General features: G+C 50.5%; 2 protein-coding genes across 5 annotated transcripts in view; one reads left to right on the forward strand and one right to left on the reverse strand.

Moving 5' to 3' along the window:
- Window positions 1–984: 984 nt before the first annotated feature.
- Window positions 985–22,597, reverse strand: LOC120244606 (cyclin dependent kinase 2 interacting protein). The gene is made up of 6 exons (XM_039251225.1): window positions 22,486–22,597; window positions 21,728–21,860; window positions 11,818–11,986; window positions 9,746–9,875; window positions 2,621–2,750; window positions 985–1,456 (listed from the first exon to the last, which is right to left on the reverse strand). Exons 2-6 carry the CDS (start codon window positions 21,732–21,734, stop codon window positions 1,254–1,256), a joined length of 639 nt encoding a protein of 212 aa, XP_039107156.1. The 5' UTR covers window positions 21,735–21,860; window positions 22,486–22,597; the 3' UTR covers window positions 985–1,253.
- The window catches only part of TECPR2 (tectonin beta-propeller repeat containing 2), a 103,798-nt gene continuing 101,555 nt past the window's right edge, over window positions 21,891–24,133 (forward strand). For 2 of the 4 annotated variants that reach the window (XM_039251222.1, XM_039251221.1), the window contains exon 1: window positions 21,892–21,987. The gene's annotated coding sequence lies outside the window, so the exon portion shown is untranslated. Of the gene's footprint in view, window positions 21,988–24,133 lie in introns of all 4 variants that reach the window. The other 2 variants (XM_039251223.1, XM_039251220.1) reach the window with 2 other exon arrangements.

Genomic DNA, 24,133 nt, shown 5'->3' on the forward strand with positions numbered 1-24,133 from the left:
GGGGGGGGGGGGGGGGGGTGGCGAGCGAGAGGGAGTTACAGAATCCTAAGTAGGCTCTAGGCTCTGAGCTGTCAGCACAGAGCCTGACACAGGGCTCGAACCCATGAATGGTGAGATCATGACCTGAGCCGAAGTCGGAGGCTTAACCGACTAAGCCACCCGAGCGCCCCAGAAATGTTGCTTTTCAGCACTTTCGATGTGGCAGTTTGCACAGCCAGGTAGTCTCACTTTCTCCCAAACTGAGTCCCTGTCATGTACGGTCTTTATTGGAGTATTTTCTCTCTCCCCAGGAAGCACTTATTCCTGGGGCGCGGGAGCATCAGTCAAACGAGGCCACACCCCAAACCACGTATCACATTCACACTGTAGCATGATGCTTCTTCCATTTGTTTCTGGGAAGCAGATGGTAGAACTGAGTGCCCGATATTTGGCTATAAATGTTGTCAGACTCTAGAACTTGGCCTGAAGAACCGAGTGGCCCGTCACATCCTTGGTATGCAAATACAGGCATGCCTTTTGTTTTCTTTTTCAGGCAAAGGTAGGTAGGTAGGTAGTTTTCCTGATACTGTCTTTACTCAGTTAACTCTGGTATTCTAAAAAAAATTTTTTTAAATTCTTATTTAGTTTTGAGAGAGAGAAAGAGAGAGACAGAGTGCGAGCAGGGAATGGTTAGAGTGAGAGGAAGACACAGAATCTGAAGCAGGCTCCAGGCTCTGAGCTGTCAGCACAGAGCCTGATGTGGGGCTTGAACTCACAGACCACTAGATCATACCTGAGCCAAAGTCGGACATTTAACTGATTGAGCCACCCAGGCACCCCAGCTCTATGGTATTCTAAGCGTTAGTTGTGATTATAAAACTAATGCAGTGTCATAAATATTTAAATAACACAGAGAGGTACAAAGTAAAAATACTAAACCAGGGCTTTTCTATGTAAGTGTGATATAAACTACACCTAATTTGCAAAAACAGGGTCACTCCATCATTTTGCCGAGGAACTCATTTATTTCCCGCAGGAGTCCTCTCAGGTGACAGACTGACGACAGGTGTACGCTGAATGGTGGACGGCACCACGCGGCGGCCAGCAATGACCCGACCTGGCAGACCCCAAGGCTGGTGGGTGGGTGGCCACAGCACAGGGGCTGGTCCTGGGGTGCGGCACCAGGTCCTCCGTGAAAGACTGTCCACCATGGCAGCCATGGAGGCAGCCAGGGGTCTGGAGCCTGGAGGCCCAGGCCAGGCCACGCGGGGAGGTCACAGTGCTCGGTGCCCCGTTTCCAGCAGCATGCCTTCCAGAAGCAGCCTGCTGTCGGCCTCCACATAGGGCTGGTGCAGCCACATTGACAAGTAGCTCAGGGTGAGGTCATGGTCCACGGTGTGTGCAAGCTCTTCGGTGATGGTGCGTTTCAGGAGAAGCTCCTTCCGGTACATGTCGGACAGCTTGTGGGAAACCTCGTCTGAAACAAACGTGTGTCTCCTTTAGTAGCAGAAAAGCACGCGAGTGCTCCTGCCCGGGGGTGAGGCACTGCTCTGGAAAGCTCCTCCTGGAACAGCAGACTCAGCAGGAGCCCCGAGACCAAGGAGGACCATGCGGGTATTTACCGCTCCGGATCATGCGGGTGAGCAGGATCGGAGAGCATGAGGAGGCTCAGGAAATTAACAAGCAAGTACAACCTTTTCTGCTCAACTCTTCACTACCTGCGATGACTGTGAACAGGAGATTCACCTCAGACTGATAATATTCCAGTAACACACTACACGTAAATGGTTTTACCCTTTTCTTCCTCATTTAAATCAGCATCACATGGCTAGGCCCTTCTTTTGAACTAACAAAGCTAAAGGTAAGTCTGATCTCACAGAATTTATTTAAGTAACGGATACCATGTTCCCAGTAGTCTTCTTCCATAGGGTTGCTGAAATAAAACATCTCTTATTTTATTTTCATTTCTTTCAGTTTATTTATTCATTTTTGAGAGAGACTGGATGTACACGCATAGGAAGGCCAGAGAGGGAGAGAGAGAATCCCAACCAGGCTCCATGCTGCCAGCACAAAGTCTGACATGGGACTCAATGTCTCAAAGCATGAGATCATGACCTGAGCCGAAATCAACAGCCAGACATTCAACCAACTGAGCCACCCAGGTGCTCCTCAATTTATCTTTCAATTAAAACAAAACCCAAAAAATTCTTTCTTCCAAAAGAAAAAAATTCTGCCTCTGCAGAGGATGTAGAATTCATTCTACCCACTTTTTTTTTTTTTTGGTTAGGGTTATTTATTTTTTTTAAGTAATCTCTATGCCCACCATGGGGCTTGAACTCAATGACCTGAAGATCAAGTGTCTCATACTCTACTGACTGAGCCAGCTGAGTGCCTCAACCAGTTGTTTTAAAGGGCTAATAAGGGCAACTGGCTTTATGTATCTCTATGTTTAATATTCTTTGCTGATTATTAGAGCCGAGAAGAAGCCCATTTTCAGATGCCCCTAATCTCCTTCCCTTCCAATGGATCCCCTCGAATTGAATTTCAAAGCCTGTCCAGCTTCGTCACGTGCCAGATCTAAATAACACAAATACTCTCATAATTTCTGCTTCTCAGAATCAACACAGAAAGAACTACTTACAAAAATGGGCTGTGGGCCAAGTGTGAAACAGGGGGGGCCGTTGTCTCTCGTCCCCATAATGGTAGTTTTCTAGTTCACAAATTCCCTTGGTAGTTGAAGACAGCTTTTCCATTTTCATCTGTATTTTGGCCTGAAAAGATATTAATTGGGAATATGAAAACGTTATTTGAAATTTACTCTAGTCTCAGATTCAATAACTAAGATTTCCAAGCTAAGAAGTAGAAGTCTGTTGAGACCCAAAGTGCAATAACTCAACACTGGTAACTCCACATGCAGCAAATTTCCAGGGAGATGGAGGCAGACAGTTGCTACGATTTCATTAATTTGGATGACTTCTGAAATAAACCCTGGATTTCCAGTGCCAGAAAGAGAAAGGTTGCTCAGTCTCACTTTGCTAAAATTTCTGAAGGCATGTTTTTTTGTTTTTTGTTTTTTTTTTAAGCACCAAAGGGCTGGAGGAATCACAAGTCAGGCTCTGCTTTTATGGAAGGACAGGAGAAAAGGCATTAACTGAGTTTATTTCTGACTTTTATTACTGTCTTTGAGTTTACTGAAACCTTGAGGTTCGGTTTCCTTGTTTGTGAAATGGTGATCACAACCCTGCACACTCCACACAGGAAGGAAATGGGGAAAACTTGACACTGATGGTGCCTCGGGGTGGGGGTGGGGGCTCTGCGGGAAGCCCCCTCACCGCATCATGTGCAAGGCGGTGGCCGTGGGTACTGGCCTGTCACCACTGCTCAGGTGTGCCAGCACAGAGCGCTCTGACAAGGTGCCTGCTCTCTCGTGCGGTTAGGGGGGCTAAGTGTGTGTGAAGCACCTAGTTGGAGCTACATAAGCGCTTGTCAGGTAAGGGAGCGAAATAACAAAGATTTCAGATTTAAGACCACATTTCTAACTCCCACCTACACTTATCTTTGTGTACACACAGGTAAATATGAACAGATACATAAATCATCAAATTTGTAACTCCTTGCACTTGGCCCTTCAGCTGCCCTCCAGTCGTACCCAAAGCGGTGTGGACCGAGCTTCGCTACCATTAGTTTTTAAAGGACGACATTCCTTTCCCCAGTCTTTTTAGGTTCGGTATTTCACTTGGCCCGACCCCAAGAGATAGGACTCAGCATTTCTGCGTTACGGCTGGGACAATTCTCAGGGTTGCTGAAGGAGGGAAGGTCAAGGCCAGCACCCCACACCATGCTTCCCCCGCCACGCCTCTTGACGTGCCATCCCGTGTTCTGTGTGTCCTACAGAGGCCCCCTATTCTCACCCAATTCAAAGAAAAGCTTATAAATGGTCAGGAGAGCGAGCGAGGGCAGCCCCGGAGCCTGACGCTAGGTCAGCGGAGCCACGGTCTGCTTGGTCATCGGTGGAGACGAGGGGGATGTGCGGTGGGCACCCCTGAACCCTCAGGCACGACCAGCCGCTCACACACCTGGCTCAACCTCAGCCCGCCTCCTCCTACAGACCAAACTGCAAAATGTCCATCCAGCTTAGGGAAAAGGGTGCCGCAAAGTCCCCTGCCGACGTCAAATTCATTAAAGACACTTGAAACCAAGTCTGGGAAACCATTCTCTCTAAAAGTTGGAGAACAGGAAAAATAACATTACCATCCTTACGACATTGACTTTTTGCTTTCAGACACAGAGTGAGAACTTATTTCCAAACCACTTCAAGCAAGAATAAATTCACTGGAGCAGAGAATTTCAGTGTCTGGCACCAGCACCCAGATCTTGGTTCCTCCAGGAAGAGGAACCAGGGCTCCTTGGAGAAACGGCAGATCCTAGGACTGAGGCAGGAAATACACAAGATGGGCCCAGAACATCTTGTGATGCTGGAGAGCAAGGAATTGTTCAAAGAAACCCAAACCAAAAGCTCACATTGATGGAAGCGTGTCAGAGGGACACGGGTGCCGACTGAACCCCTGGTGGCCAAAGCAGGAACGATTTGAGTCACAAAAGAAGGCGGTGCTGCTGTGTTACAGCCCCACGTGGAAAGCAAAGTCATGAGTCCACACCGCTAGAAATAAGTGAGCCAGTAATTAACAGGTAGGGGAAGAGAGACAACTCTCCAAAGCCCACATTATCCACGCACGCGCTCCGCCCTCGAGGAGGTGAGGCAGCACTTTCCACTCCTCAAGCGTGGGCTGCACAGTGACTTCCTTCCGGAGAGGACAGTGCGGACGGGGTGGGGGGTGAGGAGGACTTAGTTTTAACAAAGGAGAAACCTGACCACACCGCAGACAGCTGACCAAGGTCAACACCATCGTGCTGTGTCATGGTCGCAGTCCATGCCCTTGACAGGACGCGATGAGAACAGGACCTCATCTCTGCGGTTTCCTCCAAAAAACCCACAACCCCAGTCACGTCGTGAGAAAGACACCAGACGGATTCTAACTGAAGTGCAGCTTCAACGTACACGACCAGTGCTCCTCAAAACCGCCACTGTTATAAAAAACAAGGGAAGGGGCACCTCGGTGGCTCAGTCAGTTGAGCGTCCAACTCTTGGTCTTGGCTCAGGTCATGGTCTTGCAGTTCGTGAGCTCGAGCCCTGTATCGGGCTCTAGGCTGATGATGCAGAGCCCGCTTGGGATTCTCTCTCCCTCTCTCTCTGCCCCTCCCTTGCTTGCTCTCTCTCTCAAAATAAATTTAAAAACTTTAAAAAATTTAAGAAAAAGGGAAGTCTGTGAGACTGTCACAGCCTAGAGGAGCCTAAGGAGACACAATGACTCCATTTACTGCAGCGTCTGGGAAGGGCTCCCGGGATGGAAAGAGGACGTTAGGGAAGAAACAAAAGAAATGTGAAGAGACTACAGCCTTCATTTACTAACAACATATCAATCCTGGCTCATTAATCATAACGCAGGCAGCGTACAAATCTGTGAAACGTGGGACAGTGACACACGAGACAGTGCAGGCTGAGGATCGATTACGGGACCCCCACCATCTGCTCAACCTTCCTGTAAACCTGAAACTGTCCTAAACGAGAAAGTGCTCATAAAAACCACACAGAATAAATTCATTGGATCAGGACACTGTGGCTTGGGGAGACCGCAGAGTCCAGGGGGCCTGCCTCTTCCCAAGGCCACTGGCCTGGCTGCGACACTCATGACCCTGGGCTACACGGCCTGTCTTCTGTGCTGGTGACTAGCTGGGGCCTGTATGCCCCTCCCCGTCCCTCAGACTTGCCTCTATGGGAATAATCCTCCCTTTTTTTGGAAAAGGAAGGTAAGCCCCAGGCTCAATGTCTTTGATGGGGAGGCCATATTCAGCTAACACTTTTTTAATGTGATTTTAATTGTATTACAGACAAATGTTAAGTAACTAAGGAGCATGAGATTAATACAAACAGTGAGGCAGACAGAAGAATGGAGGAACGTGTGAGCCAACCTAGCTCCCCCAAGAGTTAACTGCCCCGTGACCTCTGTCATCACACAGCCTTGTGGGGGCTCATTTCCAGAGATGGGACACACTGCCCCCTGGCTCTGGACAGAACCTGCCGCCTTGTTATCTGCCAAGCTTCCGGCAGGACCAGGGAGCGTCTCCTGGACACGAGTGTATGGCTTCCTTCCCTTGGGGCAGCCTTCCAGCCTTGATGGCAACTGTTGAGTCTAGCGGCTCCCCTTTCACGGGCGAAAACTGCAGTTGCTCCCTTCGCTTCTGTGCGACACGGCCTGCGCCGCTCACATCCCGTTAGCAGCCTCCGAACACGCGTCCTCGGTTCCTCTGTCCATGCTGATGGCCGGGCCCATCATTCCCTGGCTGTCCCAGAAAGCCCGGGCTTTATCTGATGATCTCGGGAGCCCGGCTGACCACGCGCATGCGCTCACCTGCAGCCCGGCGGCTACTTTCATGTGGGTCTGTGCCACGGGTCCCAGGGACCAAGGACAAGGCCCTCCACATCTGCTGCTGCTCCGTCCATCAAGCCTGCTGGCTGGCCTTTCTGGACCCTGACTCTCCCTGCTACTGTCTTCCCACACTGTCTCTCCTCAGTGCAGGTGGGTGGGGCTGAGGAAGGGGCCTTGGGGCACCAGCCTGCCCTTAAGAATGTGGAGAACCAAGGTGCCTGGTGCCTGCATGGCTCAGTCAATTGAGCGTCCAGCTTCAGCTCAGGTCATAATCTTGTGGTTCATGAGTTCGAGCCGTGTGTCGAGCTCTGTGCTGACAGCTCAGAGCCTGGAGCTGCTTTGGATTTTGTGTCTCCCTCTCTCTCTGACCCTCCCCTGCTCATGCTGTTTCTCTCTCAGAAATAAATAAAACATTAAAAAATAAAAAAAGAATGTGGAGAATGAGGGGCGCCTCGGTGGCTCAGTCGGTTGAGCGTCCGACTTCAGCTCAGGTCGTGATCTTGTGGTTCATGAGTTTGAGCCCCACGTTGAGCTCTGTGCTGATGGCTCGCAGCCTGGAGCCTGCTTTGGATTCTGTGTCTCCCTCTCTCTGCTCCTCCCCCACTCATGCTCAGTCTCTCTCAAAAATAAGTAAACATAAAAAAAAAAAAAGAATGGGGAGAACGAAGGATGGACAAACAAAATCAACCAATCACTCCTGGCATGCCTGAAATGGAAGGCACATGCCCTCCCCTTCTGAAGCTTTTTCCTAACGTGCTTCCAGATACAGCGCTCAACGAGAAGGTATGCTCTAACAAGAGCCAGGTGGCATTTAAAGACAAAATCTTTTCAGACTGTTTCACATTTTATAAGTCACATTAGTGAGTGTTGGCAATGTTTCTCGTTCTAACATAGCTTTGAGATTCTGTGACTTCTTCATACCAGGAGGGAATAAGGGACAAGGAGGCTCTGGAGTGAGGTGGGGGTACAGTGACATGACAAGCCACGAGTGCGGCTGACTGAGCTCTTGTTGTTTAGATGTTAGTAGTTTAAATGATTCCAACACCGGAGCTCAGCCATCTGGTTCCTTCTCTTTCAGGAACTATACGTGCGCCTGCTTTTTTGTTCCAGCAAAAAATATTTGCCCTGATCCCATGGGAAAAAAGCAAACAAAGTAAGTGGGCAGTTTCACATAACTTACTAATTTGTAGTATTCTTTTTTTTTAATTAAAAAAATTTTTAATGTTTAATTTATTTTTGAGAGAGAGAGACAGTGTGAGCAGGGGAGAGTCAGAGAGAGAGGGAGACATAGAATCCGAAGACAGGCTCCAGGTTCTGAGCTGTCAGCACAGAGCCCAACATGGGGCTTGAACCCATGAAGTGTGAGATCATGACCTAAGCCCAAGTCAGACGCTTAACCGACTGAGCCACCCAGGCGCCCCCACTTTGTATGTTTCGATGGCTCGTTCTGCCTGGGGTAATAATTCCCCACTGGCCCAGGAGCTGCGTCCAGACCTCGCCGCCAGAGACACAGGCTGGATATCACCAGATCTCACAGAGCCCATGGCCCCTTTCCTTCCTGTGAGTGGGGATCTACACCAACTCGCTGACACCTGTCTGGTTACCCGCCTTCTCAGCACAGCACCACCCCAGGGTGAAGAGAAGGCAGACAGGACAGTCACAAAAACCGAATCGTTTAGGAGACTGTTTGCTGCGTAGCCTCACAAGCATCCTGAGTATCTCACAGACAGTACCGATTTCAATCACAAAGAAAAGACCACGTTACCAAAACGTCCTCAATGGCACCATTATTTTCTCACTTCACTGTTTCTGAAACCATAATGCATCTTGCAACTGATGTGACATTTGAAAGGGTTGCGTTTCTTTCCTGAGAGCCTCTTTTAACCCGGCGGTCAGCTTTGTAAGAGTTGGAATCCTAAATCTGAACAAGTGGTATCTTGAAGAAAGACAAATATATCCCACATGTTCCAGTCTGACAGGCAAGGAATCGTGTTATATAGCAGAACGATTTCCAACAAAAAAGGTTCAAAGATAAAGATTTTCCATGTTCATGGGTAAGTTGTAATTACCCATGTTTGAGTATGTGCCCAGCTAGGAGATGAGGTGCTGTCCACATTTGGGGGTGGGTAAGGAGGGTATGGGAACTCAGTCATTAGTTCATAAAACAGACATTTAAGAGCATCTCTCACGTGATAAACCAGGGCCCACGGGTCAAATCCAGCCCACACTCTACTTTAATATGGTCCAAGAGCTAAGAATGGGTTTTACAGTTTTAAATGGTTGAAAGAAAATGTAAGAAGAATATTCTTTGACATGTGAAAATGGTATGATATGAAAGTTTCAGTGTCCATAAATAAAGTTTTATTGGAACACGGCCATGTTGACAGAGACTTCAAATACCTCCATTCTGACCTTAGTCTGTTCTTTCTGAACAATTCAGTTCTCCTTTCCAGCTTATCTCTTAACTCAGGCAAAAGAGCCAGCTGACAAAGCATCTTCCGATAGGAACCGGCAACAGGGGCTGTCCTGAGCCAGCAGGACCCCTCGTGACTGACCTCGGGACGACCCACCTGACGCTCACTGCCCACCTGCACGCACCCACCGACCTCTGCCCCGCATTTTCCTTACCTAAACCTGCAAGTATCTCAGTAGTTTGGAGACCGTCTCTGAGACGCCAGCGCGCGGTCTTCCTGGTACCGCCTCGCCAGAATACGCTCCTGACTTGTGTCCCCACCGCTCGTCTCTCTGCCTTTGGATTCTGTCAGCAGGGAGTGGCCGAGCCTGGTGTGTTTGGGACCCCCAGAGCCAGGTGCTCGTGCACCCTGTGCCCCAGCTATGACGCCATTCACTTCTGTACTGTCTCTGGCTCGTTTAGCGCATCGTTATGTGGCCAAGCCTAGTGGTGACAAGTCACGGCAGGGCCCATGAAGCCCAAAGTATTCACCACGCGGAGCCCTTGGACGGGGGGGAGGTGGACCCAGACATCACTCAGAGCTGAAAGAACAAAGGTCTGGGACAGCATGCTGGGGAGCCTGGAGCCTTGGGGGGCGGGAGGAGGAAGACACCCATGGAGGCGGCTGAGCAGACAAAGCAAGTGTCTAGAGGAAAGCACCCCCCACAGTGCCCACACCCTCTGACACAACACCCCTGGGATTTGGGGGCCCATAGCATCCACACCCTCCAACACAGCCTTGGGGTTCAGAGGCCCACAGCGTCCACACCCTCTAAGACACCCCTGGGGTTTGGGGGCTGCGAGCACAGCTGGTTCTGGATCTCACCAAAGCCTCGAAGGTGGTCCGCAGCTCCTCACACAGCCTCTCTAGCTCCTTGCTATATTCCGGAAGCGTCCTTCCCGCATTTTCCGCGGAAGCCGGGCTGCTGCTCTGTAACTCTGTCTTATCCTCACTCCTGGACAAGATGGAAGAGACGGGGAACACAGGACACCCTGAAAGGCACCTCACTCAAATGCAAACCCAGGAAGTGCTCTCTCCATGTGACCAGGTCAGGCATCTGGACAGGTGTTATTTCGCGTCACTGCAACATGTGCTTACTTATCACTGGTGTCTGCCATGAGCACGGTGCCAGTTGTGCAGTGGAATTAGTTCGCTGAATGTACCCTGTGGTATCCTTTCCTGGCGGGGAGCGGGGGGGTTGTGCTCGGTGTACAAGGACGAAAAAGATGTGACCATTTCCCCAGAGTTCACCGTCTGGGACTGTTTGGCAAACGGAAGCCTGTGGTCTATGGGGCGTGAAATTAACTAGTGGGGTCACCACACTTCCAGGAAAAACTGAATGTAAGGATAAAATAGATAAAATCACACAGTGCCTTATGCAGAAAGGTGGAGAACTGGCTCTTGCTGACTGGGCCTGGGCAGGAAGAGGCGGGAAAGGCAGCGGAGGGCCAGGGCGTGTGACGTGTGCTGGGGACTGGGGAGAGCCGGGGCCAGGCCAGGCCCGGGACTCGCAACTCTGCTCTGTGGACAATGACAGAGGGGATGGCAGAGTTTCTCCTAACTCTGAGAAATTAAAAATACACATGTAGGAAAGAATAACAAAGCAAATCTCCCAATCAGAATTGGTAACTGCTAATGGTTTTTTTCACGACTCCTGTCTTTTTTTTTTTTTTTTTTTAATATTTTTTTAATTTATTTCTAGGAGAGAGAGAGAGAGACAGCGTGAACAGGGGAGGGTCAGAGAGAGAGGGAGTCACAGACTGAAACAGGCTCCAGGCTCTGAGCTGGCAGTCAGCACAGAGCCCGACGTGGGGCTCGAACCCACGAACCGCGAGATCATGACCTAAGCGAAAGTCAGACGCTTAACCGACTAAGCCACCCAGGCGCCCCACGACTCCTGTCTTTTTTAAAGGAATTGGTAAGGGGGCGCCTGGGGGGCTCAGTCAGTGAAGTGTCCAACTCTTGATTACGGCTCAGGTCACGATCTCATGGTTTGTGGGTTTGAGCCCCGTGTTGGGCTCCATGCTGACAGCGTGGAGCCTGCTTGGGATTCTCTCTCTCCCTCTCTCTCTCTGCCCTCCCCCCCACTCTTTCTCAAAATAATAAACTTATAAAAAAAAAGAAAAAAGAAAAAAACTGCTACGGAAAAGTACACTCCTATGTCTCCTCTCCTCCCCATCCTCTACCTGACCTCTGATACCTGGTCACAAAAGTGGGGAGTGAGGTTCTCCACCCCAGCAGGGCGCCCTACAATTTAACTCCATTTAGACACTATCTACCTGGAGACAGTCTCTGACCCCCACAGGTCAACACTTGGCCCCACAAGACTGTCCCCACTCAACTTCGGACACTAACTGCAAGTCCACGTTGTTACCTGTGCTTCTGACCAACAGGCTGTAAGTAAGAGGTTCCCACAACCCGCCCCCTTGGATCTGAAGGATTTGCTGGAGCGGCTCACAGAACGGCCATGTGAACACTATGTAGCTGAATATAGCCATATACAGTGTATACTTGCATACATCATTTTACCTCCTTGCTCTTTTTCTTAATATAAGTTAACTTACGTATGTTGAGAAAGACTATCTTTCCCACCCTAAAAGATTCCCGGGGGGGGACACCTGGGCGGCTCAGTCGGTTGAGTGTCCGACTTTGGCTCAGGCCATGATCTCATGGTTTGTGGGTTCCAGCCCCGTGTCGGGCTCTGTGCCGACAGCTCAGAGCCTGGAGCCTGCTTTGGATTCTGGGTCTCCCCCTCTCTCTCTGTCCCTCCACCTCTCACTGCCCCTCCCCCACTTGTACTCTGTGTCTTAAAAATAAACATTAAATTAAAAATTAGGAGGAAAAAAAGACTCGCAGCGTGAAGCACTTAGAGCATGAGGAACTCTACGTGCACTTACCTTAAACTGACTTTCAGGTTGGCGATATTATTCGCAGTAGTGAAGCCTGTGTCATTGAGGTTTTCCCATTTCAGGATCAGATTATGCCAATCAGCTGCATTGTCCTTAATTTTTCTTGCACTGACAGATAAGACCGGTTTTCTGGGCGTTGCACTTCCAAGAGTATTTGCTGATTGGGAGTAAAAGAAACAGAATGATCATGAAATTTGTGAAACGAAATAAAAGGAACTTCATTTATTTTTTTTTTTAAGTTTTTAATGTTTTATTTATTTCTGAGAGAGAGAGCATGAGCAGGGGAGGGTCAGAGAGAGAGGGAGACACAGAAACTGAAGCAGGCTCCAGGCTCTAAGCTGTCAGCACAGAGCCCAGTGCAGGGCTTCAACTCGTGACCTGTGATATCATGACCTGAGCCGAAGTCAGACGCTAAACTGACTGAGCCACCCAGGCGCCCAAAAGGAACCTCATTTAAAACGGGGTCGGGAGGCCCTGAGAGGCGAGCTCTCAAGCACATGACTTGCTGCAGCCCAGTCACCAGGAAGAAGGAAGATCAGAATGATGAGGGAGGGTATTTTTCACATAGGAATCTCACTACCTGATTTCTAGAGAAAGTTCCAGCAATGCACCAACTACCACTTGCAGCCGATGAGAAACCACTACAACCTCAAACACTTGTTTTTCTCTGAGGAACTTGTGTTCCACACTCCCACTTCCCCCTAAAACCTAATTAAAGCTGACCTTTCTGGGGGCGCCTGGGTGGCTCAGTCGGTGAAGCGTCCGACTTCAGCTCAGGTCACGATCTCATGGCTTGTGTGTTCAAGCCCTGCATTGGGCTCTATGCTGACAGCTCAGAACCTGGAGCCTGCTTCAGATTCTGTGTGTGTGTGTCTCTCTCTCTCCAGCCCTCCCCTACTTGTGCTCTGTCGGTCTGTCTCTCTCTCTTAAAAATAAATAAACATCAAAAAAAAAAAAAAAAAAAGCTGACCTTCCCTCTGACTCTTCCCGCTTGCCTATGATTTGCCATGGCTTGCTTGTCCCGAATTGCCATTCCTTTCTTTTTTCTCAATAAACTTTTTTTTTTTTTTACGAAAAGTGATTGTTTGCTCTGTTTAAAGTTAACATTATTCACATGTACCCCAATGTTTATAGCAGTGCTTTCAATAAAAGAAAGAGCCTAAATGTCCATCAACTGATGAATGGATAAAGAAGATGTGGTTTATGTACACAATGGAGTACCACTTGGTTATGAGAACGAATGAAATCCTGCCATTTGCAGGAATGTGGATGGAACTGGAGGGTGTTATGCTGAGTGAAATAAGGACAGATATCGTGTGTTTTCACTCATATGTGGAACTTGAGAAACTTAACAGAAGACCAGGGGGGAAGAGAAGGGGAAAAACTAGTTATAAACAGAGAGGGAGGGGGGCAAACCATAAGAGGCTTTTTTTTTCTAATATTTTTAAAAATTTATTTCTAGGGGAGAGAGAGAGAGACAGTGTGAGCAGGGGGCGGTCAGAGAGAGAGGGAGTCACAGACTGAAACAGGCTCCAGGCTCTGAGCTGGCAGTCAGCACAGAGCCCGACGCGGGGCTCGAACCCACGAACCGCGAGATCATGACCTAAGCGAAAGTCGGACGCTTAACCGACTAAGCCCCCCAGGCGCCCCCACAAGAGACTTTTAAACAGAGAACTCAGGGTTGATGGGGGCTGGAGGAGGGGAAATGGGGGACGGGCACGGAGGAGGGCACTTGCTGGGAGGAGCACTGGGTGTTGTATGGAAGTGATGAATCAGGGAATCTACTCCTGAAGCCAAGAGCACGCTGTACACACTATATGTCAGCCACCTTGACAATAAATTATATCTAAAAACAAAGTTCACATTACACGGTGGTCAGAGTGGGGGCCGAAGGAGATGACCCCAGGGGACGACGGGCCTCAGGCCTGCGGGAGCCTTTGTAGGGAGCTCTCGTTCTAACCCCTTCGGAGAGTCTCTCAGACTTGAGTCCCTCCCTTTTCTGGAACACTCCACTTAATTCAGGATCTGTTTAAAGTACTCGCTCATTTTCCAACCCTCAGATTTTGAGTAATGGGATCCTGATTCTCTATACTCTCTCAGGAGGGTCCTCCCTATGGGACCCCAGCTGGTCTTATGTTTAAAAGCTCTTCCCTCTTTGTGTGCTTATTTATTTATTTTCAAACACATCAACATACAGTGTTATGTTAGTTTGAGGTGTACGATATGGTGACTGGACAGTTTCGGTCATCATTCAGTGCTCGTCACACTCGGTACTATTTTTTTTATTTTTATTTTAAAAGCAGGCTTCACACCCAGCGTGAGGCCCAATGTGGGGGTTGAACCCATGACCTTGAGGGCAAGACCTGAGCCGAAATCAAGAGTCAGGCACTTAGCCCTCTGGGCCCCCCCCCAGGCGCCTCCTGAGAAGTTAAAACTTCAACGGCCACAATGGGGAACTCCTGACCTTCCTGAAGTTTTCTCAGGACCTAATTAGAAGGCTCTGAGTCTAACATTAAGCAGCCTACGTGGGATGCCTATTTTAATGGGTACCCGAAGGCTTATAAACGTAGTTATGACTCTAAAGTAGCGTCTTTATAAGATACCGATTCCAAACTCACCAAGTGGAACAAATAATTAAAGGAAGGCAGAGCCTCCTGAGGCCCCTTGGTCTCCGAGAGCACAACTGCCACCTTGCGCAAAGCCCGGGGCCACCTTCCTCTTTCCGTCCCCCACGGCCTGACCTCCTTTGTGCCCTCCGCTTCCTCATTCAGTCCTCTCTCTGAACCTCTCCCCATCTCTTCCTCTCCCAAACCTATTAAAACCTACCCCATGAAAGTCAGACCCTCTGAGGATCCAAATGCTGAACTCCTAATTTCTTATGTTCCCTGGACTGAAGCTGAATTATGAGCTTTAGTCAAAGTCTTTCTTAGCCACTGGATGGCTCAGTTGGTTGGACATTCAAGTCTTGATTTCGGTTCAGGTCACAATCCCAGGGTCGTGGGATTGAGCCCCATGTCCGGCCCTGTGCTGAGCGTGGAGCCTGCTTAAGATTCTCTCTCACTTTTACTCTCTCTCTCTCCTCCTTCCTCTGTCCCTCTCCTCTGCTTGTGTTCTCTCTCTTCCTATCTCTCTCTCTCTCAAAAATTTTTAAAAAATATTTTCTCAAAGTGAGATTTGAGGATCCTCATAGATTTGCTGAGTTATTTAATATGGTTATTCAAACTCATCAACCCGGTTTCTCAGATTTATATCGGCTATTTCACACACTTGGTGAGGGCCAGTGCCAGCAACGACGAACACTGCCAATCGGGATAATCCTGATGAACCAGGATTACCTCCAATCTGACCTCAGCCTTTTACTTCCTGAATCATTAAGTTCTCCTTTCCAGCTTATCTCTTAACTCAGGGGAAACAGCCAGCTGACAAAGTACCTCGTAGTGGAAACTGAAAGCTCCCCCTCGAGCAGTAAGGACCGCCCCAGATCAGGCCAATGACTGACCCCTTGACAATGACCGACCTGACCTCCACTGCCCACCTGCACACACCCACTGAGCTCTGTCCCACACCTTCCTTATATTAACCTGCAAGTGTTTTCAGTACTCTGGACACGGCCTTTGAGAGCCTAGTCCGCTCTCTTCCCGGTGCTGGCCTCGCTGAAACACACTCCTGCCTGCGTCCTCGCCGCTCCTTTCTCTGCCTCTGGATTCTGTCAGCAGGGAGCGGCCGAGCCCCGGACCCAGGTGCTCGTGCACCCCTGCGCCCCAGCTACATGGCGAGGGTCTAGAACCACAGATGGGGTACCATGCCCGGCCTTGCTAGATGTTCGAGCTCCCGCGGTTGCTAAATGACTTTACGAGGTAATTCCTAGCACTTTCCCCAAAACTGCTGAAATGCAGTAAGGTTCAGGCTTGTACCCAAAAGCCCAACGAACCCACACAGGATCATAATAGCTGGCTCCAAATTGGTTTTAAAGAAAATTCTGGTCTTCCTTTAAATACTGAATCCACCCAGGTAGCCTTTAACTCTGTTCACTAACGGGCCGAACTGGGATCTTCCCTTTCTAGTTAAAAGGACCCCGATGGAAGGGAGGCCTGTCCTCTCCAGACCCAGCTAATGTGGACGGCCAGCCCGCCTGGGTGACTCAACGACAAGGAAGACCTGTGTCATCCATAATTTTCAGTTCCGACAAATGGAGGCCCCTAAACAAAACTAAAACCCTTCTGATCTTTACGGATACTGTAAAAGGCCAGGCCACTGGAAAAGAGACTGCTGGACACGTAAGAGCTGCAGGCGCCTTTGACCCTCTAGCCAGCCTTTCCAGACCCCCCCAACCCCCCACCCCCCAGTGCCGGGGCTCCGAGAAACTACAGGGGCTCTTCCCGTCCCCCCCTCTCCACCACTCTCAGGGCTGGGACTGAATCCGTCCCTACGGACAGTGCTCAACCCCACTACTGGCAAGCAGCCCCCGCCTCGGAGTGCTAAATTTAACCCTTCAAATACGGGGGGGTCTCCAGGAAACGTCCAAAGGGTCCTCTCTCTGAACCGGCTCTCTCTTGCCTAGGCCCTCAAAGAGATGCCCACCCTTCTCTCCTTCGCTCCTCGGCCCCTGTACACTCCCCGGGCCCACATTTCTTAGGGAAATACGCTGGGATTTCTCTCTCCCGAGAGGCAGAAATAATTCTAGAATCTGACAGCAGTAACCCAAGTAGCCAACCAGGGGATCCAGTGACCCTTCAACATCTTTTATTTGCTGAGTCTCCGACAGCATCGCAGCCGATTCCCAGGACACTAGTCGTGTGACCCTCCTGGACCAGCCACCACCCTCCATACGGGCACTGGCGGGGTCCACAGCGCGGCCCCCATTAACACTCCAACAGAGCCTCAAAGCCCCTCCCAGAACTAACCGACACCCTAGAGAGACTGAGGGCACTTCGAGGATAAGGGAACGTGTGAGCTCGGGGGGCCTCAGCATCCCCGGGACGAGTGCCAGCGACACCCCGACATTCCCTGTGAGAAAACCCAGTGGCTGAGGAGGGAGGTTCGTCCAAGAGCTCCGAGCCACAAGTACCCGTGCCCCCCCCCCCCATCCTGGTCCCCACACTCCACCCGCCCCCAGCGCTACTGACAGCGCGCGTTCACGGAGCGCAGCGCCTTCGGCAGCGTCTGCGGGTTCGGCCAGCAGCCTCTCTGCCTCACCTGCGCGGGGCAGTCAGGCCCCAGGCTTCCTCACAAACCCCGAGACTGGGGCGCCTGGGGGGCTCAGTCCGTGAAGCGTCTGACTCCTGATTTCAGCTCAGGTCATGATCTCACAGTTCATGGGTTCGAGCCCCATGTCGGGCTCTGCGCTGGCAGCGTGGAGCCTGCTTGGGATTCTCTCTCTCTCTTCTCTCTCTCTCTGCCCCTACTCCTGCTCCCCCCGCAAAATAAACATTTACAGAAACAAAACAAAAATAAACAAAACGAAAACCCGAGAGCGGACTTAGAGGACACAAGGTTTCCTGGAGGTGCTGCCTTGCTATAGACCTAAAGGACGGGCTCTCTCCCCATCTGTTAACTCTTAGCCTTAAAGGAATATACAGTGTTCAAAGAAAAATTGTAGTTCAATATTTAGGGCACCTGATCTTGGAACAAGGCCTACATAGGAATTTAGGTGGGCTTCCTGCATTCTGAGCTTCCCCAAACCTAAAACCAAGCGTCAGTTAATGGGGTTTTCTCGGGTTGGCTGGCTATTATTAGAACTGGATCCTGACCCCATTATTTCGGAAAGTCAGGATGACTTAGCTTTTTAAAATGTTTATTTATTTGAGAGAGAGACAGAGGGAGACACAGAATCTGAAGTAGGCTCAGCCTCTGAGCTGTCAGCACAGAGTCTGATGCGGGGCTCACTGTGAGATCATGACCTGAGCTGAAGTCTGACGCTTAACTGACTGAGCCACCCAGGCACCCCTGCAGCTAAAATTCTGGAAAAAAAAGATCATCCTTCCTGGAGAACCACCCGTGAAGTTCATAGTGATGAGGGAACTCATTTCACTGGTCGGGTGATGGGACCAGTCTGTGCTATCTGCCTGGCTTTACAACACTCCCACTGCGCTCACCGCTCCCCCTCCACAAGGCTAACTGGACTGGCATCATTAAGATGTAATTGGCAAAATTCGTAGAGGCCTTCTACCTTGGCCAAAGGCACTGCCAACAGTAATTTTATTTCATTTTTTAAAATTTATTTATATTTGAGAGAGAATGTGTGTGTGTGTGTGTGTGTGTGTGTGTGTTCAAGAGTGGGGGAGGGGCAGAGAGAGAGAGAGAGAGAGAGAGAGAGAGAGAGAACCTTAAGCAGGCTCTAAGCTCAGCGTAGAGCCCGACTTGGGGCTGGATCCCACAATCCTAGGATCATGACCTGAGCTGAAATCAAGAATTTGATGTTTAGGGACGCCTGAGAGGCTCAGTTGGTTAATCGGCTGACTTCAGCTCAGGGTGTGATCTCAGTTTGTAGGTTCCAGCCCCGCATCAGGCTCTGTTGCTGACAGCTCAGAGCCTGGAGACAGCTTCAGATTCTATGTCTCCCTCTCTCTCTGCCCATCCCCCACTCGCACGCACACATACATACACACACACACACACACACTCTCTCTCTCTCTCTCAAAAATAAACATAAAAAAAAAAAGACAAAAAAAAAGAGTTGGATGTTTAACTGACTGAACCATACAGGCACTTCGGAAAGCCTGACTCTTGATAAGTGATGCTTCTGAGCAAAGATCTTGATCAAAAGGAGGAAATGTGAAAATAAAGGAAACCACATTTAATGATAAGATTCTTTCCTCTTTTTTTTTTTAATTTTTTTTTTTTAATTTTTTATTTATTTCTAGGAGAGAGAGAGAGACAGCGTGAGCAGGGGAGGGTCAGAGAGAGAAGGGGAGATACAGACTCTGAAATTGGCTCCAGGCTCTGAGCTGGCAGGCAGCACAGAGCCTGACGCGGGGCTCGAACCCACGAACCGTGAGATCATGACCTAAGCGAAAGTCGGACGCTTAACCGACTAAGCCACCCAGGTGCCCCAAGATTCTTTCTTCTAAAGTAAACTCTACACCCAATGTGGGGGGGGGGCTTGAACCCATGACCCCTAGATCAAGAGACACATGCTCTACTGGGTGCCACCCAGGTGCCCCAGGAAACCTCATTTAAAATGGAGTCAGGAGGCCCTGGAGAGGGGCTGCTCACAAACGTACCATTTGCTGCAGCCTGCACACCCGCAGGAATAAGGAAGGTAAGAATGATCTCAACAAGGGAGCACATATTTCACATAGGAATTTTGTCTCCTGCTTTTAAGAAAAGGAAGGAAGTGGGGCGCCTGGGTGGCTCAGTCGGTTAAGCCTCCGACTTCAGCTCAGGTCATGATCTCGCGGTTTGTGGGTTCGAGCCCTGCGTCGGGCTCTGTGCTTAGTGCCAGCTCAGAGCCTGGAGCCTGTTTCAGATTCTGTATCTCCCTCTCTCTGACCCTCCCCTGCTCACACTGTCTCTCTCTCTCACTCAGAAATAAATAAAACGTTTTTTTCAAAAAAAAAGAAAAGGAAAAGAACCCTCCATGCCCTAGGGATAATGCACCACCCACCGCCTGTAGCCAACCGCAAAACCACTGAAACCACCGCACAGAAGCTACTACAGCCACTGACTTTTGTTCTCCAATAAACTTTTGTTTACAACAACTCTCAACTTCCTCCTAAAACCTAATGAAAGCTGACCTTCCCTTTGTCTCTTTGAACTTGCCTATAGTTCACCATAGCTGGCCTGTCCCAAACTGCAATTCCTCTGCTATGGCTGAATAAATATTTTTTTTAACTAAATAAAATTGCTCTTTGCTCCTTTTAAAGCTAACACATTTATGGTCTTAGTGGGAGGGCGAATTTATATCTCTATTTTCTTCCACCAGAAACAGCCAGATGGAGGAGATGAATAGGGCGAGGTACGTGCAAGGCAGCGTGGAGTTTCCATGCTCTGAGTGCACTACCCTCCCCGATCTCCTATCTCTGCATGTTCACTAACCTGGACTTCCTCCAAATCCCATCGTTTGGGCTTTTATGGAGGTATCATTACAAAGGAATGGTTGATTAAGTCGGTGAGCGTTGCCAATTGATTCCATCCCCCGCCTCTCTTCCCTAGTGGGTGGGTAGGGGAGGGAGAAGGGACTGAAAGTTTCAACCTTTTAATCACAGGACAGGCTTACCGGGGTGAGACTGGGTCAAGCAGCCTCCAACCAAGGGTTACCCAAGGGCTTTCTGTAAGTCACATGATTAACATAACAAAAGACACTTTGATCACTCTCACACCTGGGCAATACTATGGGTTTTAGCTCCAGGCCAAGAACAGGACAAAGACCAAATATTTTATTATAAACCATAATATCACAGCCTGTTATGCAAGTCCTGTTCACCACTTCTCTGGCTCCTCCCTGCTTGCTCTATCTGCCTCAGCATTAGCTACAACTCAGTACAAGTTCTGACTTTGACCTACAATGTTTTTCCTGTCCGTGTGTTTCCACTCACTTGGCTACCTCCTAGTATCCCTTAAGGCTCTGCTTACTTTTCTTTCTTTTTCTTCTTCTTCTTTTTTTTTTTTTTTCTTTTTGAGAGAGAGAGGAAGAGAGAGAATCTTAAGCAGGCTCCATGCCCAGTGTGGAGTCCGATGCGGGGCTCTAAGTCATGAACTGTGAGATCATGACCTGAGCTGAAATCAAGAGTTGGACACTTAACTGACGGAGCAACCCCCTCCCCCCCCAGTGTCCCAATGCTCTGCTTATTTAAATATCATATTGATTTTTCTTTCATTCTTTACTTATACACCTAACCAACATTAGCGAGTACCTACAACACGCCAAGCACGGGGGGATGAACTGACTGAATGAAACCTATCAGGACTATTTTCATGGAACTTACTGTCCAAACAGAAGTGGATAACAGACCACTAGATAACCGTGATCAATTCAGATCGTGGTGAGTGCCATATGGAAAAGAAAATGGGGAGAGGAGTAGTGCTTGGGGGGCTCAGTCAGTTAAGCGACCACCTCTTCCACCTCTTTATCTCAGTTCAGGTCATGATCTCAGTTTGTGAGTTCCAGCCCCACATCCGGCTCTGTATTGATGGCACGGAGCCTGCTTGGGATTCTGTCTCTCCTTCTCTCTGAAGGACGTCTCTTCTCCAATAGGGGCTCTTTGAGGGCAAGGACATCTGACTCATTCTCTGTTCCACACCTAGCATATATTTAGGAATCAAAAACATAGTTCTAACTTCAAGAAACTCAGGCTAGTGGGGAAAGAGACCAGAAATCAGAGTCAGAGCACAGAGCAGAGAGAGATAAAGCAGAGTGGCTACCTCGCTTATCCCTCCAGGGCCTCAGCTCCCCATCTGTTCACATTACTCATTACTACACGGGATCGCTGGAAGGCTCAAAAGAGCTGACCCACATAAAGCACTTCGGACACTACTAGGCACACAGTGAGCACTCGCTGAATGACAGCCCTTATTACAAGCAAAAAAGCTCTGTGGCGGGTAATCCTGAGGGGAATTCAGGGGAAGATTTTGGGAGCAGCTGGGCATGCAAGGCTTGGCACCCGCTAATGTGCTCCGCTAATGCCAGTTTATAACGACAATTGCAATTTGGTATCTGGATGTGCTGACACTCCTTTGCATACATCAAGTAGCTCCATGCGAGAAAAAAACTGAGGCTCAGCAAAACCGACGGGCTCCCGGGCCGACCGCCAAGCCTGCGCGGGGCCACCGGGCTGGGCTGGGCCAAGGCAGGGAACCCCATTCAAGCCGGGAAGCTCCCGGCCTCCAGCCCAGCCCGCAGGTCAAGCCGTGACTCTCACACCCTCCCCGCCCCGGGGAGCTGGCCCGTCGCACGCACCTGCCATGCGTCCGCAGATATCCCGGGAAGGAGCCCGAGGCCCCGCCCACGCCCGCCGGAAGCGCGCTGACGTCTCTTCCGCCGCGCTCCGCTGGCCCGCTGCCACTTGTGGCTCCGCCGCTCTGGCTTCCGGCTGTCGCTCGGCGGTGTCGGCCCGGTTGCCCAGGGAACGGGCTCCCGGCAGCCCCCGCGGCCTGGAGTCCGTCCCCGCCTCCTCCGGCCGAGCCGGACCGACGAGTCCGGAGGGGCAGCAGCGGGAGGTGAGTCCGGCGACGCCGCCGTGGGCCCCGCTGCCCCCCGCCGCCCGGCCCGCGCCCCTTCCTCGGCCTCCCCGCGGCCACTCACACCTCCCCCTGGCCGCCCTCCCCTCGATCTCGGCGCCTCAGGGTCGCATTGCCCGTCTCGCCCCCGTTCGCGGCCCCCGCGTCGCCCCCGGCGGTGGCCGTGCCTGAATGCCACAGCACTTGAGGCGCCAGGCTGGTCTGGCAGAAGCCAGCCGTCCGCCGAGGGGAGCAGTGGTCGCCCACGCGTCCCGGGCCCCGCTGGCCGGCCGGCCGCATCCCCGGGCCCTCGCTCCTCCCACTCCGCGCCTTCCCTCCGTCTGCCGCACCCTCGTCCCTTACCCCTCACCCCTCACCCCTCCCGCGGCTGCCAGCGCCGCCGCTGCCGTGATTGATGTTGCGTTCTGTCCCCCGACCCTGTCGGTCCGGGCCCGTCCTCCGCGCACCAGCACTGCTGGCACAGACCTCGGCACACACCTCATAGGTGCTCAGTAGGTGTTCGTTAAATGGGGGAATGAAGGACTCCTCCCTCAGTCCCGTTTGAGGGTCCGGGAGGCAGAGTAGGTCCTGCGACTTAAAGAATGGGGCAGCCTGGAGTCAGACCCGGGTTCAGGTCACCGCACTGCCGCTTCCTAGCTGTGTGCTGGGGACGAGTGATAGCACCGCGCTAGGCTGCGGCTTCATCCTGGGTGACATGCAGATGGTGATCGTTTCTACCTCTGCTTCGGATCCAGCGGGGCCGTGCGTTAGAGCGCGAAGCGCCGAGCCTGCACCCGATACATGTCAGTGAAGCGTAGCCCCTGCCGTCGTGACCCACATGCTCGCCTTGCATTTCTCTCCCCTGCTCCCTCTTCCTCACTTTCCCGCTGAAATTCAGGAATTTTATCCTGTTCTGTTCTATTCCTTCCACTCCATCTGTTGGCAGAATGTGGGGTCCCGGACTGAGTGCACACTTGCCTTATCGGCTGGAGGGGTGAGTTGCACTTGGGTTTGACTCCCTCCCTGTGAGCCCAGCGGGGGCAGGATCTGGGAGTAAAGCCTCTGTATTCTGTGTCGTCACCATTGTCTCCGGGCCTCCTGAGCTGCAAGGCCTTTTGTACTTTCTTACCCCCAGCAGGGTGCACCTTGATTAGCCTTTGACCTTGTGGTGTTTTGGATAACCCAACTTACATCCTCTGTTGGTTCATTCACCAGGTATCATTTGGGGTCCCTTGCACGCCCGCCACATGTCAGGCTCTAGGGATACTGTGGTTCTAGTCTCTACCCTCAGGGAGCTTTCTAGCTGGAGAAGCAGTGGAGAAGCAGGGGCTGCTTTCCCTGAGGCTATGCTGGGGAAGACCAGATAGGGATAGTCTTCCTGCAGGAGTGACTAGTAAGTAGCTTTTGTTTGGTTTAAGTTATTTTGTAGCCACATCATGTTTTCAACAGAAGATTGTCTTTTTCTGCATCTGTTTTCCATTTTCTCTTAGAAAGGTAACTCTGCAGGTTTGAGGAAGGTTATGTAATATTAACTTCTGTGTAGTTTGGACAAAATAGCTACAGAAACTTAGTGGGGAAAGAAAGGAAGGTAGCAGGCCTTAGGAGGAGCAGTTGATTGGACTTGGAGGAATGATGGATGGATCAGGTAACAGTTATAAGGAAACCTTGGTGTCAAGCATGGAGAGATTTCTAGATAGAGTGACGCACAAGGAGCTTAGTAGAATCGGGGGAAGAGTTACCACCCTGCTGAGGTAGACGTGAGCTGTTGTTCAAAGCATGTGGTCAGTTTAAACTAATGTGTCATTTGGACCCGGACTTAAGAGACCAGTGAGTTTTTGCATGATGGTGGGTGTACCGAGGTAGAGTGGTCTCCTATTTTGGAATATCATGCTTAGGGAATCCCGGCTTCCTGTTTAGAGAGCTTAGTTCACAAATAGGTGTCGGGGGCTCATTGTACGATGCCCCCTAGTGGTCTTTGGAAGCACCGCAAGGTGTATTGACTAGAAGGATGTGGGTGAAGACTAGAAAGTCCATGAAAGAAGCTGGACAACTAAGATGAGATGCCGTGTGATGCTGAGGTGCTCAGTGTTCTCTGAAAGCAGAGAAAGGCCAACTAAGTGTCAGAGGGAGTCTGTGAAGGTTTCCC

This window comes from Hyaena hyaena, unplaced genomic scaffold (assembly GCF_003009895.1).
Source record: "Hyaena hyaena isolate Hyena2069 unplaced genomic scaffold, ASM300989v1 scaffold_386, whole genome shotgun sequence".
Classification (NCBI taxonomy): domain Eukaryota; kingdom Metazoa; phylum Chordata; class Mammalia; order Carnivora; family Hyaenidae; genus Hyaena; species Hyaena hyaena.